The sequence below is a fragment of the Plecotus auritus genome (assembly GCF_963455305.1).
Source record: "Plecotus auritus genome assembly, chromosome: 5".
In the NCBI taxonomy this organism is placed as follows: Eukaryota; Metazoa; Chordata; class Mammalia; order Chiroptera; family Vespertilionidae; genus Plecotus; species Plecotus auritus.
In genome coordinates, this window is record NC_137776.1 from 123691641 (window position 1) to 123709141 (window position 17501).

Sequence of the window (17501 nt, forward strand, 5' to 3'; positions counted from 1 at the left end):
AGCCATTAAGTTCATTAGCCATTATAAAACAAATATGAAAGCCATAGACCAAGCATGCCAAACTCATGGCCCGCGGACTGCATGCCTCGTTTATTTGCTCGTGTTAGCCTTTGAGTTTGACATGCTTGCCATAGACCATCATGGTAGATTGCAAAAATGATCCCAATCCTTTACCCTCCCTACATGGCATGCTTTCCATGTAATAATTTTGCTTTCTCACTTTGACTCTAGCCTTGGCCAGATGACTTTGACCAATGTGCATTTAAAAAAAAATCATAACAGGATTATTTATCTGTACCCCAGCACATGTTTTGACACCATTCTTCAATAGGGGTTGTGTTGTGAGGTCAGTTTACACTCAGCTGTACTATTCTGGTTCTCCTGGGACAAACGGCACATATGTCAATCCAGTCGTTCAGTCTGTTCTTTCAGTATTTCTTTATGTTCTTACTGGATTTGGAAATGCCATCTGTTTGGCGCTCCTCCCTTCAACAAGTCCCTAGAAAACGGGTGGTCCACTCCACTCCCATTTTATACCTTCCTTTCTAGCCCAGTATGTGTTTACTGGATGTAATCTGAAAGTTAATTAGAGATATGTATTCTATATATTTATAATTTTAGAATTCATATTCCATTTCACATAACACCAATATTTGGTAAAATGTGGAATGACAGAGTTTTACTTGTGATATTAATTTATTCCTTAAGTGGCTTCTCAGCCTCTCACTCAATAAAATATTCTCACAGCGTTACATTCACTGAGCCAACATGAACGTTCCCATGCATTTCTTACTAGCTTTGTGAGACACATGTTTTGGCTCATCCCTAAAGAACACTCAAGCATGCTAATTTGATAAAGCTGCATAATACGAACATTCCAAATTTGTACACTTTGGCCTTACTGGTGGATGTTTATTATCAGTTATGCCTCAGAGTGCTATCACCACGTAGCATCATGTAGTGCAGATGAAGAGAACAGGTGAAACATAAAAATGAAAGGTCTATTCTTCCCAGCTCAGGGATCTGGTTTGATATGAAGCTGATCTCTAAAGGAGATAAACAAACTTGGCTACAACCCAATAGACCCATCTTCCTTGCAGACCCAAACATCAGAATAGCTAAATACCAGAATAACTTTGGTTTCCTTCAAGATATCCCCTTTGGCCATTTTTTTCAGGGTATATCATCTCCACTGGACCTGTGTTTAGAACCAAAATGGTCTGTAGTTATCATTGGATCCAGTGAAGAAACATCTGTTGAGCTCCTAATATCTGTCAGACCCTGTGCAGGCCTGGGGGATACAAAAGGAATAACACTAGTCCCCGATTTTCAAGAAATTCTTACTCTTGTTAGAATAAGTTGACGTTTTCCTGAACTTACATCTCACTACTTTCTGCTATTTATGAAAAGTCTAGAAGAATCAGGGGTGTATGTTTTTTCCTTCTTCTGTTTCATGCTTTATAATATGTAATAATTTTGACCAAACCTTTTGCTTGCCACATATAACACTTTTCACTGTGGAATAAAATCTTTCTTTGAAAAATATTACCAGGGTACGTACTTTATATTTTAGAGTTTGGAGAAAAATCTACTCACAGACCACACAACTCAAGAAGTGGCTATGAATTATTACTGTAAGTAAAGACTTTCCACTGTAACACCTTAGGCCTTTTCTTTTCAGTTGAGAAGCCATTAACCACTCTCACTTCCACCTTCATCATCACTCTCACTATGCATGCCCCAATTCCCACTGCTTATTTATTCCTCCAAATCTTCTTATAGTCAAAATCCATGAAAATGAATGACCTTAGGAAACTTTTGGCCATTCCAATATCTAAAAAGCTAAACCCATATACCATGCATTTGCAAAGGATTTGGTAACATTGGAATCCAACATATACTTTATTCATGTTCATATTGTTGCTATTATTGTCACTATGATTAAAACAGCAAAAAGTATAACATAATAGAGAGCTAAAGGTACTAGGTCCATTTCTATTAAGTTCTCCTCCTAGTTCTAACCTAAAAACATTAGCAAAATTTGCTTGGTAAATGGGATAAATTGTGTATTGCTTATTATATGAGTACATAAAATACCTAGCTGAAGATAGACATATTTAATTATTTGTACATTTCTTTCACCCCTTCATCTGGATCTGTTTGCAACAAAATGCTCTGCGTAACCCCAACCACAAGAGTAGGTCTCGAGCCTGCTACCTCTGGGCCTTACAAAAGCCCCTGGTGGGTATAGGACTTACTTGCTGCTGAGACAGCGTCTTAACGAGTAAGAGGCGCCCCCACCGCAGGTGCGTGAACACTCGCTCCATGAGCCCCAGGCGTCCCACAGGCTGTCCCTGTCCTCCTCGGAGCGTGTTGTTCTGGAGCTCTGTGGGAAACAAGAGGACAATCAGTCTCAGGCCCCCAACGAACCTTGAAACACATGACCTAACACGCTGGTGGCCTATATGTCTGTACATGGTGGGCTTTTTGGGGAGGAAAGCATGCATCAGCTTCTTTCCGATTTAGTAATGCATATATGTTAGGGGAGAAGACTATTTCAGCTTAGGGACCCTAGGTAATGACTAATAGAGTAAATGGAAAAGGGGGCCAAAAAGAAGAATCTGGCTTAGTGGGAGGTAAACTGCAATAAAGTCACAATTTTGGCCAGAGTTCACGAGTCTACTTTTCATCTCTTTGTGAAGAGAGAAGCTGCTCTCAGGGAGGCTTCTGCTCTGAGAAACTGGACATGTGCATACCAGCACTGCTTTCCAGAACAACTGTTTATGCAACTGACAGTGTTTTTTGTGTTGTTGTTTTTTTAAGAAGCAATGTTATTCTCAGTTTTCAGATTTGTTCATGAAAGTAACTGCATGGATTGACTTTAGCAGAGACTGACTTTAGACAGATCGACGACACACTTGTTACTGACAAGCTTCCCATGAAAGCTGCACCTGCTGTCGGGAAAGTCGTTACGTTCAGGCCTAATGTTGCGCTTCATGTTTCAGACACAGAAGGGTCAGGATAAAATCTGCGCTATGGTTAACAGAACAGACTCTGGAGTTAAAACTGTCCGGTTTGAATACGGATTCTGGTTTTTACTGTGTATCCTTGAACCTCCTTACACTTCAATTTCTCTTTCTATAAAAGGGTGATAATGTTATAACTACACTACCTCCCATACACACACACACACACACACACACACTCCCTATAGGAGGATTAGCTAAATGAACTTAGCCTAGGACTAGGTCCAGAGTAAAGCAATCAATCATAAATATTACCTGTGATTACTATGTTATTATAAATTGAGAATATGTCATATATGTATTTACTTAGTTATGCTAGTCTTCTGGGTTATCATAACAAAATACCAGTCTGGGTAGCTTAAAAACAACAGAAATTAATTTTCTCACAGTTTTGGGAGATAAAAGCCCACGATGAGGGTGCCAGCATGGTTAGTCCCTGGTGAGAGCTCTCCCTGTGGGTTTTAGATAGCTAACTTCTCACTATGTGCTCACACAATCTCCACTTTGTGTTAGCATGGAGAGAGTGTGAGCAAACTTGCTGGTGTCTCCTCTGAAAAGGGCACTAATCCCATCATGAGGGCCCTACCCTCATGACTTCAACTAACCCTAATTACCACCCATAGAACCCATCTCCAAGTATTATTATATTGAGACTTCAACATATGAGGGGGTGGGGCAGGAGTCAATTCAATCCATAGCAACAGTTCTACAAATAGCTAATGTAAATTGTGGCCAAATCATTTTACTGAATAAACCAAATGTGATATCTAAACATTAAAGGTGGTAGCTTCTCATGTCAATCAAAGACATACATAGGACAAATATTAAAATTTCAAAACTACATTTGTAAAAACCAAACCATTAAGAAAATGTTTATGTCAGGCAATATGGCAATTTCATGTTCCGTTTTCTCCCTGAAGAGAGAGCATAGGCAATGTGGAATACTGGGAAAGCATGGGACAGGGAGCAACAGAAGGGTAACTGCTCACAAAGCACGTGAAAACTTGACATGATGTAAGTCAGCATCACCAGCACACAGTAGGTTCACAAATGGTAGCTCTTATTAGCATGTTTAAATTACTTTCTCATGCCCTGCCTAGTCATACTTAGGGTTATATTATCCAAGCAGGAGGGGCCTCTGGAAAAAGCAAAGAATATCCTCTCCTCCCCAGAAACTAAGTCAGTTGCTGTGGGGCTCAGGTGCCAAATAGATGACTTCTTGTAAGTTTTAAACCTGGTACAAATTAAGCCAGAAACATGGCCTTAGAGTGCTGTATCAAGGGTTGGTTAACTGGCATGTGCTTTATTTAGATTATTAGTCATTTCCAGGGCAGTGGGATAGATAGTGGTTGAGAGCAGGGAGTGTGGGCCTGCTCAGCCTGGGGTGGGATACTGCTCTAGAGAATCCTAACTGAGATCTCTTTATGATTCAGTTATTTCTAAATCATAAAATGGAGATAATAAAGATACCCACATCACTGAAACATTATGAGGATTAAAATAGTTAATATGTATTTATATGCATATATGCATAACCTATGGACACAGACAATAGTGCCTTAAAGGTCTGGGGTGGGGAGGAGCCAGGTGGAGGAGGGTAATGGGGCAAAAATGGGGGACATCTGTAATACTCTCAATAATAAAGGTACATTTAAAAAATATATGAAAAGCACATAAAGTGGAAACAACCCAAATGTCCATGGGTAGATGAATGAATAAATAAATTGTGGTATAAACATATAATGGAATATTATTCAGCCTTAAAATGGAAGGAGATTCTGACACATGCTATAACATGATTGAAGTTTTGTGGACATTATGCTAAGTGAAAATAAGCCCAACACAAAAGGACAAATATGATATGATTCCACTATATGAGGTACCTAGAGCAGTCAAATTCATAGAGACAGAAATTAGAATGGTGGTTGCTAGGGGCTGGAGAAAGGGAGGAAAGGAGATGGATACAAAGTTTCAGTTTGAGAAGATGGAAAGAATTCTGGAGATAGGAGGTCTTGATGGTTGCACAATAATGTGAATGTACTTTATGCCACTGAACTATACACAAATGATCAAAATTGTAAATTTCATGTTATGCATATTATACCAAAACAAAAAAGCAAATACATACATATATTTTAAAAAGCTCATAGGGACTAATAATAAACACTGTATAAGCATTGGATGCTATTATTATTTAACACTAGAGGCCTGGTGCACGAATTCATATATGGGTGGGGTCCCTCGACCTGGCAGGCAATCAAGGCCTATCAGGGGGGCTGGCCAGTGGTGGGAGGGACCCCGGGAGGTTGGCCAGCTGGCCCTCGGATCAGGGCCTATCAGGAGGGCCAACCGGCCAGGGGAAGGGACCACAGGAGGTTGGCCAGCCAGGGTGGGAGGAGGCCGCGGGAGGTTGGCCAGCAGGGGGGAGGGGCCATGGAAGGTTGGCTGTGGGAGTGCACTGACCATCGGGGTGGCAGCTACTGTGTTGAGTGTCTGCCCCCTGGTGGTCAGTGTGCGTCATAGCGACTGGCTGACCAGTCATTCGGTCGTATCGGTCGCTTAGGCTTTTATATATATAGATTACTTATTCACAACATTTATAAACATATTTGGGCTCAGAAAGGCTCTAGGAGGTATACTGGGAAGGTACAGTGTTTTCTTCTTTTTTCCGAGTTCAGTTGAGACACTGTACTCTAAAGGGATCATCTCTGAAAATCCTGACTTTCCCACAGTAGAACCTCCCGGAGACCTGCCACGTTGCTTGGCCTGGAAACCTGACCTACCAGGAGTTTGAGGTGGCATAGAATGGGTAACAGAAACACAATGGTTATTGCAAAGCCTGTCCTTCCTAAAGGAAGTATTTATTGAGGTGTAGGATTAATAAAATTGGTCTCTAATCATGGCAATGTGGGATACTCTGTTTCCAAAGCTTCATTAAGTAGTGAGGCAAAGAAAGCTTTTGGCCATTGAAGTATACCAAGCCTCTTCTCCATACACCCATTAAATCATTCCTCAGATACTAAAAAAGATTGTGCTGCATCTCCTCACTCCCCTGTTGCTTGCTCTGTGTGATTGGAACATGGCCCTGTTGAGAGAGTACTTGCCTGATACAGTAACTATTTGTGTGACAAACATACCATGTACAATCCAGTTTCCCTCATTTTATTAAAATTAAAAATGACTGAGATAAAAACCAACATCACAAATGCTAGGATTCATGAAATAATTAAAATGACCAAGATGAGTGATATTGTCCATTACTACAATTGCAAAAACATAAACATAAAAAAATCCACATGACACATTCCCATGTGAACTCCAGTCCCATGTGAGATAAAACACCAGAATGCCAAATCTTGGGGAGGTTTCTCTTTGGCTGCTCTGTGGATAAGATATTTAGGAAATAATGTGGAATTGAGATTTTGGTTTTCTAGATAGCAAATTGTTTCATACTCTGTGGGGAAGTTGCTTGATCTTTTTCATGTACCTTGTTTAAAGAGCACTGAGGTGAGATCTCACTGCCTAACCATCTTCCTTCATCACAAATTCACAAGTTTCAGCACAACTAGACATACCCAGTGCGCACATTTCTCGGAAAGAGATTGCACGGTATCCCAGAAGCCGGTCATGAGCCTATTTCTCAAGCTGAAACAAACAATTCATTTCAACTGAATCTATGTTCAATGTTAGAAAATGTAAAGTGGTTTTCCTCATCTTTAACTGTGCTAGCTTTTTATATCTATAATCCAAAATGGCATCTCAGCAATGCCTTTCAGATAATTTAAAACCTAGAAGTATTTGCTTATTACAGTTTTGAAGAGGGCCTTCCATAGAAACAATGTGCCTGCTTCAGGTGGGACCTATGCTTATTTCTCTCTTACTTTGGACTGTGCAGTCCTCTTCATTCCACAGTAGCAGTTTTAAAAAGTAAAAATTTTGAATTGCATCTAGCAAGAGAAACTGAAGCAGAGGGAAATAATGAGTTGCCTAAAAGCAACGATGATTCCTTTTGAGCTTAAAATTCTAAGGTTTTCTAACACACCCCAGTTATTCAATTTATAAAAAGTCTAGCTATTTCTAAATCTTTGGTGCCACATGATGATCTTTGATTGTAGTACTGATGACGACTTTTAAATCAACTACTTGTTAAAAAGTCATCTATCAACTCCCCAGTTCCATCCATCCATTGCTCCTGGTCAGTTAAGTGGCTCTACACCTCAGGCAAGGCCAACTGCATGCAATGTACAGGCATGCCTCATTTTATTGTGCTCTGCTTTACTGCACTTCACAGATGTGTTTTTGCAAATGGAAGACAAAACCCTTCACAAACAAAAAGATTACGACTTGCTTTATTGCCATACACTCTTTATTGCGGTGGTCTGGAGTGGAACCAGCAATATCTCTGAGGTATGCCTATAGATTGTGGCCATAGATCATTAAATACCTCCTAGGAATATCAGAAGAAAATTAAAAGAGCTTCTCTAAATCCATCAACCTCAGAATGGTGTCATTTCCTCGCCATTACTGGCTTATCTAAATGTGGTTTTCAGCTGATAGTTTTGTGGTTGATTTCAGGGCCAAATGTAGCAACCAAGTCTCAGGTGATCAGCTTCAAGCCTGACAGCTACAAGTAGTTAAACACTTTGAGTAATCACATGAAGCTGTAGTTTCCCTGCATCTCACTGCCCAGCAGACACTTAACCTTAGAATGACCTCCCCTGAACCACTTTATCCAGAAACTGCTTTCACTGGAACCTGGACAGGTTATCAAGGACTTATGAAAGATGTTGTAGGATGAAGCACAAATTAGCAATAAAAAGACTCTAGAGTTATATTTGCTCCCCCCCACACATACACAGAGTTCTTGGAAAATATTTTTTCCAAATGTTATAACAAGAGGTCAGGATACATAGAACTAAATGAAAACGAAAGTAGGTGCTGAGGAAATGGATGATAGGTTTTGTAAAATTGAAATCATACAACAGATGAAGTTCTATTATAAGCAAAGTGTTTTTCAGACATCGACAGATCCTCAAAGGTAGCAACATGCGTTACGGGACGAGGCAAAGAATGGTTCTTACTGTTTCAAGATCAGCAAGAAGGCACTTGAGTCCCTGGCTTTTCTCTCCTCCCAGACAGACAGCATTTAGCGTAAGCCATCTGGAGCTGTGTATGTGACGGTATAAAGTGGATGTCACACACCTCTAAATTAAAAAGAGGGGCGAGTCCTCCAGCGATGAGAGAACCGTGTGTCCTGTGGTGTGCCCATGCAAAGTGGAGAAATCTACACACAGAAACATCCTGTCCATGGACCAAGCTCTGGAAATGAATTTGCAGATGCCATTTTTAGCTCCCCTACACATCAGGTCTCTATAAATCTTATCTAATCCTTGGCTTCTCTAACAACGTGGAATACTGGTTCTGCCGCCAACTGTACGTGGTAGGGGTTGTGATTCCCTGCTCCTGAGAGCTTACAGACGTTAAGCAGTAACTGGGCTCTTGTAAAAGTCCATTAGCTTTTTGATGTACTTTCTTAAAGAGCAGAGTGTGTGGATACTGAGGCATGAGCCTTCCCAGATATTTGCTGCTGGCTTTGCTGAGGAAATTCGGATCATCTGGTTCTTATCACAGCTGCACTGCTGGGGAATATGATGAACTGCCAGTGACACAGCGCACGGTCTTTCAGAGGCCACTGCCTGAAGCTGTCCCTTGCTACTGAGGAGAAAAGTCAATCCCGTAACACGGTGTAAAAGCTATCTGGGCACAGAAGGCCTTTTGGGTACCTGTCTTCCTTTTCCTTTCACTGTGTACACACACACACACACACACACACACACACACACGCGCGCGCGCACACACACATGCATAGCCCTTTCACATTCCTGTTAGGGCACCTACTTTGCACCGAAGCTTGGAGGATTGGTGATGAGGGAAAAATGCCGGGATTTACTCCGAATCTATGTGCCAAGAAGTATGTCAGTATTTACACAAATGATCATATTTAATACTCACAATGAGCCATGTCAAGTTAGAAATCCCGCTCCTCCCCCTGCCACTTTACAAATAAGAGAACTGAGGCTCACAGAAGTTGAACCACCTGCATCATGGTGCAGGAGAAAGAGCACAGCCTTGGGAATCAGACAGACTTGACTAGTCATATTCTAGTGAACTTGACTTAGGCACATCATCTGATCTCTTTGAGTCAGTTTCTTCATCTGTAAAATGGGAACATTGATACTTCTCTTACTAGGGTGATTATGAAGGTTAACCAAGAGAACGTATATAAAGCACATGTGGTAGTTTCTGGCATGTTAGTGTTAATTATTTTCTCTCCCTACTCAAGTTGCAAATGTACACCCATACACACATGTACACACACACACCACCTGTCATATAGCTAGTACCTGGTGCAAACATATTTTATATGCATATCTGACAACCTTCTGTGCTGTCTAGCTTCAAATTTTGACCTTCCTTTCCATTTTAAACAGTATTTATCAGTGCATGGATTTTTTATAGGACAACAAGAACCAATGTTGCTGATTTTCTTTTAAAAAATTACTTGGTCCTCAGAATTCTTTCCCAACCTAGGAATAACAACTTTGAGATGGAATTGAGACAGCTTCATAACTTTTTAGAAAACAAAAACCTGACTCTGCTCAGTGTCCAATGCTTCGGTAAGGTTTTCATTTCAGAATGATGATAAATTGATTTTTTGCATTCTATCCAAGGGCAAGGCTGGATTATGGCTCATCTGGGAAAGTGCTGAGAAACCTCTGGGCAATTTTGGAGAGCTCCACCAGAATACAATTTCACAGCCAGCTGAATTAAAATCTATAATTGCTAATATAAGCAAAGATTAGTATTCAGGAAATTTGCAACTGGTTGTGGAATATTTTGAGTCAGCTTATCTCAAGGAAAGGCATATTAAAATATTCTATCACTGTCTGTATTTCTTTAAAAGCATACTCTTAACCAATAAAAATACTCTCTTTTGTTGTAATACTAATAGGATATTAATAGAAATATCACCATGCATTTTTTTCTGATAGAAATTTTAAACTCTAAGTTTGGATGAAAACATATATACAAACATATATACATATATATGTATACATATACATACTTGTGGGGTACATCTTATAGACTATCTATCTATCTATCTTAGAAGATTTAGCCATTTTATACTAGAAAGAGCCTGTCAGCGTGGTTTTCCTTTTCTAGTATAATCACTTGCTCAATAATAACAACAATAACAGCCAAACACGTGTACCTAGGGGCTGCTCAAATAGAAAACTGAAAGCAGTAATTCCATTTCTTTCACAAAGGAAAATTGTGCAATAGGAGAATTGTATCCTGCAGAAGTTGCAATAATTTTTAAAATCATTTATCCCAAGTTGGCTCCTACTATCTCAGTATTTTGCCTAATCTGCAGTCATTTGATGTCACATCCATGCATTATTAATGTGCAAGGTTTAGTACAGAGTAAATGAAACTTAGAATAAGACTTTGTAGCTCTCCAGGATTATCATTGCATGTAACAAATATCTCCCCAACTACATTGCAAACTGTGAGGAAAGGGATGATGCTTTCTACTTTTGAACTCCCTATAGTTGCTTTCTCATGAATATTCATGTCTAATTGAAATAACTCCTATGTATGTCATTTAAAAGAAAGTGAAGAGATTTGGACAAATACATGGTAGAGCATAGTTGTGAGTATGCCATGGAGTTTATTCTTATATTATTATTTATTAATTATTGTATTATTTTCCATATGAACAACTACAAACCTACTTTTGCCCAATCCTGCATATAGTAGATGGTGAAATGCTTTGAAGTTTGTCATTTGTTTCTCAAAAACATGTATAGGGCATGAAATACACATGGGGGTGTGGTAGGGTTGGGGAGGCGAGAGAGAGAGAGAGAGAGAGAGAGAGAGAGAGAGAGAGAGAGAGAGAGAGAGAGAGAGAGAGAGAGACCAGGAAGAGGGAGAGATCTAGTTATTTATAATTTGCAAGTAGTTTCAAGTTCTGGGACTTCCTTCTTTTCTCCAGTTCTAATCTGTATCACCACACCCCTCTCTTACTAGGATATTAATTTTTGTCAAAAAGCAATAGTTCTCTCGATTACCATATCTCTGTCTCTTCCATAGATAACATTTCCCTGTAGTTTTAACTTGTAACTGCAGCTGTAGGCAACAGCTTGACAAACTGAAACCATTTTCCAGCTTTTGAAGTCAGGCAGGAAATCATTTTGAGGATCTATTCTGGTCCTAATACTTTTCCATCATCAATGTGAAGCAAACCTTCACGAGTCCCAGTAACTCAGCAGCACCATGCTGGTCTAGCGTAGACTCATGCTGATAATCAACAGATTTCTTTAGCGTCTATATCCTGCTAAATGCTCCGGGGCAGAAAGCCTTGTAAGAAAGGCACAAAAGGTGCCGAAACCGGTTTGGCTCAGTGGATAGAGCGTCGGCTTGCGGACTGAAGGGTCCCGGGTTCGATTCTGGTCAAGGGCATGTACCTTGGTTGCGGGCACATCCCCAGCGGGAGGTGTGCAGGAGGCAGCTGATCGATGTTTCTAGCTCTCTATCCCTCTCCCTTCCTCTCTGTAAAATATCAATAAAATATATTTAAAAAAAAAAGAAAAAAAAAAAGAAAGACACAAAAGGCAAGCAGAAAAGTTGACTTGCTGCTTTGAAAAGATGGTCTTCCATCCAGGTTTACCATTTTTAACAGCTCCCTCTTGGATTCTCGGTGTCTGCTAGTGATTATCTATCAGCTCCAGAGCTCACTGCCCCAAAGCACTCTCCTTCTCAGCTTTTAGAGCGACCTGTTTGTTGCTTTCTTATGAATATTAAGGTCTCATACCTCAATGCTTATGTTTCTGCTTCTGCTCACTCCCCTGAGTCCAGCCTGGTGCAGCAATGCTGTTTAGAGGATTTATAATTTAATGGGGGAAGAGGAATAAAATAGTTGACTGCTCAATGTCCTCTATCTTTAATCAGACACCAAGTCTTATCAATACCATTTTGAAATGCTTTTCTTTTCCATGCCCATCCTCTCCATCTTTATTTTCACTGCCTTAATTCTGGTTCTAGGATTTCCTGCCTGGAATTTCGCAGACTAGGCTTTCCATCTGATTTTTTGACCTCCAGCATCTCCTCCTACCAATCTGTTCTCCACATAGCTGCCAGTTATCTTTCTAGAATAGAGAGCTAAACTGTTCACTCCCTAACAGACTCTCCATGGTTCCACTCCCTATAGCTGGTAGCATCTAGTAATGGATTCCAGATGGACTGTGAGGACTCAGAAACGGTATGCAACATTTGGGCGTATGTGTGTTATTATCATATTTCTGAAAAGAGGAGTCATAGCTTTCGTCAGATTCTCCAAAAAAGGTTAAGAATTATTGAGTAGAGGATAATGTCCAAATTATTTGTGTGGCATACAACACCCTTCCTAACCAGCCCTGAAATTACTGTTCTAGATCTGCTGCTCCTGATCACTCATGTCCTCTACACTCCAGTGATAGGGGACTGCTCAGCAAAACAGCCTGCATGGGACCTCCGATATTCTGTTCCTGACCCTGCTACTGCCTAGATTTCCTTCCCCTCCGTCCTCCTCACATCTTTTTACTGTCTTTGACTTGTGTACTCCTGCTCCTGCTTAAGATGCAGCTGCAAAGTCATCTTTGTGTACTTTGAGCTAGGACTTTATATACATGGCTGTTTTATAATTTGTCAGCCACTGTACTGAAGTTACTTATTTACACATCTATGCCGAGGAATGGACTGTGAGTTTCTTGGGGGCCGTGACAAGATGTACTCAGAGCCTTGTAGAATACCAGATATCTAATCAGTCTCAGTGCACAGTCACTGAATGAATAATTAACACAAGGCAGGCTCAGGCAAGTTGTAATTTAATTCATAACGGCTGTCAGCTTTCACTCCCAAGAGTTCATATGCATTCGGATTCTCTAAAGACAGAAAAGGTGTATATACACACACACACACACACACACACACACACACACACACACACACATATATATCAATATAGGTAGATACAGATATATAGATATAGATATGGATATATAGATATATAAGCTGCAGATAAACAGGGAATGGAAGAGAAAAAATTAATCAGATCCATCAGATCAAAAGATTAGATTTCTGCTGATTCATGTCTTTTTATTCCAGCTTTAAATTTGCCCAAATGTTTAAAGCTGAAAAATGATTATTAACCTGTCACATCTTGCCTTAATCTAGCCTAACCCAAGTCCTAGATGTCTATCTGCCAAAGAGCCCTCATCACTGAGTAAACAATAGTCAGTTCTTCTGCAATACTTGGAAAGCATGATTTGTGGAGATGAGTGTGCTGTGATTAGGAGGGAATAAAGATAGGTGGGAAGGGAGCCTGACTTAAAGGCATAGACCACTACCAATAAAAAAGTGACAAATATTATCAAATCATATTTCCATGAATGAAAAAATAAGTACAGAACAGATAATCACAGATCACAGAAAACTTTAAGTAATCAGGAAAAAAATGACTTGATAGAAACAAGTTTTGATACAGGTTTTAAAGTAAGGGTTTTGGACTGGTAAGAGTATATTTCCATTAGATTCCATGTGAAAATAAATCTAAAAAATCAAATCATAGTGCTCTGATGTTTAAAAGAAATTAATGGAGGCAAAATATTGACAAGAGCTGGAAGATAGGGACTATGTGATGGTTAGCCCTTACACCCTTAATGGCTAACGTGGGCTCGAAACAGAGATCATTGTTCAATGAATGTTTAGTGTTTAACTAACCTATTCTTTTGTGAGCACTTTCACTTTTAAAATGTTTCATGAAATTGACATGCATAATATTAATGGCAAAAACTTCTAAACAGGGACACAGGCTGGGGATCTGGACTCGGCCATCATGGGATTTTAGGCCACTGAGTTCCCTATAGCTCAGTTCACTCACTTCCACAAGAAGGAATTTTGGCCTGATCTTTTCCAAAGACATCCCTAGTCATAAAAAATCTATGATTCTAAATTACCCTATCTCATTAAAGCATACTAACATATCAATTTCTAACCTGTAAAATGAGACATGAACATTTGCTTGATTTAACTCAGGGTTGCTGTACCAATTAATTTAAAAAGAAAAGTGCTAAAATATGAAAGGGTTGACCTGTCCAATTGCTACGTGAAATTCAAGTAGAGATAATCCTATTGCTTCAGCTCTAAGAATCGTTTAATTAAAAAGTAATTCTAGAAACAAAGAATCTCTATTGGGACTCTTTTTCTTTCTTCTTTTTTAAAAAATATGTTTTTATTGATTTCAGAGAGGAAGGGATTGGGAGAGAGAGATAGAAACATCAATGATGAGAGAGAATCCTTGATTGACTGCCTTCTGCACGCCCCCCTACTGGGGATCGAGCCCACAATCCAGGCATGTGCCCTTGACCAGAATCAAACCTGGGATCTCTCTTCAGTCCCCAGGCTGACACTCTACCCACTGAGCCAAACGGGCTAGGGCAGGACTCTTTTTCTTTACTAATACAATTGCCAGCATCCAGAAGCTCTGTCAAATCCTAGGGACTTCTGAATAAAAAAAGAAATGCTAAATTATACTCTGTACTTCTTATTGATCAGTGTGTACTATTTAAATCTTTGAAAAATGGCAAATACTTGTAAGCAAAAGTTTATCAAGAGATAAATAAAAGTTCACTTTATATGATTGTTTTCAATTTCTATATTAGCTTATTTTCCTATCTTACGTTAAGAAAGAATGTTTTTATCTTCTTATGATGTTTATACTAATAGGTATATCAGTAACTTTCATGACATAATTTCCTTTTTTAAAAAAACCCTCATCTGGGGATATGTTTTTATTGACTTTTAGAGAGAGAGAGAATGGGAGAGTAAGAGAGAGAGAGAGAGAGAGAGACATCAATGTGAGAGAGAAACACCAATCAGTTGCTTCCCTTACACGCCCTGACCAGGGAGTGAACCCATATGCCAGGTATGTGGTCTGTCCGGTAATTGAAACCACAACCTTTTGGTGTATGGGACCGATAGCCAACTATCTAACCCAGTTATTACAGGGAAGGAAAGATATTATAGGCATGCCTTTGGCAACTTGGCCAGGGAGCTGCAGTTTAACACTCCCCAGGAAGCCAACAGTCCAGTCCCAGCACATCGCTGGGGTAAGGGACTGGCCAGGGAGAGAACAGACACATGCCCAGTAAAGTCTGGGAAAAAGAGGAAAGGTACTTGTGTGTCAGTCACACCGGGGAACCAGTCACTGGCCAGAAGAGGCATGGCCACTGCAAGCATGGAAGATGTGGAATATTTAAGCTCCTAAAGCAGGGATGGGGAACCTTTTTTCTGCCAAGGGCCATTTGGATATTTATAACATAATAATTTGTGGGCCATACAAAATTATCAACTTAAAAATTAGCCTATATATGTGGTCAACCATTTAATTAACACACTCCTAAAGCCTTAGCAGGGCCAGACCAAATGATTTCATGGGCCTTATAAGGCCTGTGGACTGGATGTTCCCCACCCTTGTCCTAAAGAAAGGCGTTCCCTCTCTTGTGCACTTGGCTCCTTCCTGGCTTGTGGAGCTCTCATGCTCCTGTATTTGCCCACATGGCTCACAGTCATGTGGACCCCACACAATGGGCTGCAACTAGCCTGATGCTGTACCAGACCAGTTCAACCATGGAAAGGAAACTTAGGATGCCGGCTTGCTTCTAGCTCTAGTGAATCCCGGCTGCACATTTTCCAGGACTGGATTAAGGAAAATGGAACTTTAGAAATGCAGAGATGTAATTCCATGCAAATAAAAATCACTCATGCTCCCTTTTCAGTCTCAGAAAATTCTTCTCGAGATATCATAAGGACCTGACCCCCAGCACTCAGTAGGGAAAGGGATACCTCACTTCCACCAAGATCAGGATGATGCTCCAACCAACTGAACTACCTGACCAGGACCATGACATAATTTCTTTGTACCAAAACAGAAACTCTGCTAATAGGGTTCTTCTAAAACTTATAGGAGCTATTTTAGAAAAATATTCAGATTTCCATGTATATTTTCAAACTCTTAAGTCCTTTATCAGTAACATTTGGGAGCCAGTTCCCTTGGTGGCATCACTTTTGATGTAACTATAGGAATCAGCGTAAGAATTCTCTAGTTAAATTATTTTATTTCACAAATATAATAGCCTACAATTTTTTTCTTTAATATTGTGCAGCATAAATTGTAGTATAAGTTCCTTATTTTAAAACACTACAAGAAAGACTTTGGTTTTCTAATAAAATTTTATCTTTCCTTGTCAATTATAATTTTTCATCATTACTGTAAACAGTTCAGATCTACTTGTATTGGGATAGGAAATAATATTGGAATGAGAGAGACATATATACCACCAGTCATCTCTTCTTATATCCCAGTCAAGTACATGAGAAGTATTTATTTTTTTGAGTTTGCTAAATTTTCTATACTGTTAGCATTTAAAAATAATATTTGAAAAATATCATTCAGTATTGTACATATGAGAAGTAATATGATCTTCCATCCATTTGTAGATTAAATGACAATGTTAAGGAGCCATTATAAAAAAACCACTTATTAAATGTTCATTAGCATATGAAATATAATACTTTCTTGTGATTCTAGTGAGCCCTTCTCTGACCCTTAGTGCTTGATAAAGTAGAATCAAATACTGTTTCTCCCAGAATTGATAAAACTTAATTTTTGCTTTCAATGTGCAAGCCTATTGAGTCTGTCACCTTTTTGTTTTTAGCAAGAAATAATCTTTTTTTCTTTCACTAGCTTGATCCTGTCCCAGACCAACTCCACAATGACTCTTTCATAATCATTCAATATTATTTAACGGTAGGAATAATATTTCTGTGCATCCCATTAACCAAGTTTAGCAATGAGAAAAGTGAACTGACTGCTGTTTAAAGCAATGTTATAATCACTGAAATGCCTCAGGAATCTATTAAAGTGAATCCTGGCCACAGACAATATCAAGATTGCTGAGGCACACCACAGGGGTCTTTTTTTAAAGCCTGTTTTGTAATAAGCAGAGAAAGTGAAGGTGCTAAATCATGGTTTACTACCCCATTTGCCTCACTGCCCCTCTGTCTCTGGTACAGGGCCTCAGAAATCAATTTCACACACGGCTGCTATCAGCATTCTTTGAGCTGTTAGGAAGAGAGCACTTTCTCCTCTTTTTATGAAAACCAAGCTCACTTTTTTTATCTCCTAGGTCCCGCTTTGTGCTTTCCTGCCTTCACTTCCCACTTTGTCAGTGGTGAAGTTAAACTGTCGCCTGCCTCCTTCCCTTTTACTTCTAAACCTTCTGAGAATTCTTACGCTGATTCCTGTAGTTACAGCAAAAGCTATACTACCAACAGAACTGGCCCTCAAATGTTACTGATAAAGGACTTAACAGT

The 17501-nt window shown here is 39.6% G+C and overlaps 1 protein-coding gene across 2 annotated transcripts in view; it reads right to left on the reverse strand.

Moving 5' to 3' along the window:
- ADAMTSL1 (ADAMTS like 1) overlaps positions 1-17501 on the reverse strand; it is a 409739-nt gene that overhangs the window by 374928 nt on the left and 17310 nt on the right. For both annotated transcript variants that reach the window (XM_080667642.1, XM_080667641.1), the window contains exon 2: positions 2259-2386. In XM_080667642.1, coding sequence (XP_080523768.1) covers positions 2259-2386 — 128 coding nt within the window. The remainder of the gene's footprint in view (positions 1-2258; positions 2387-17501) is intronic.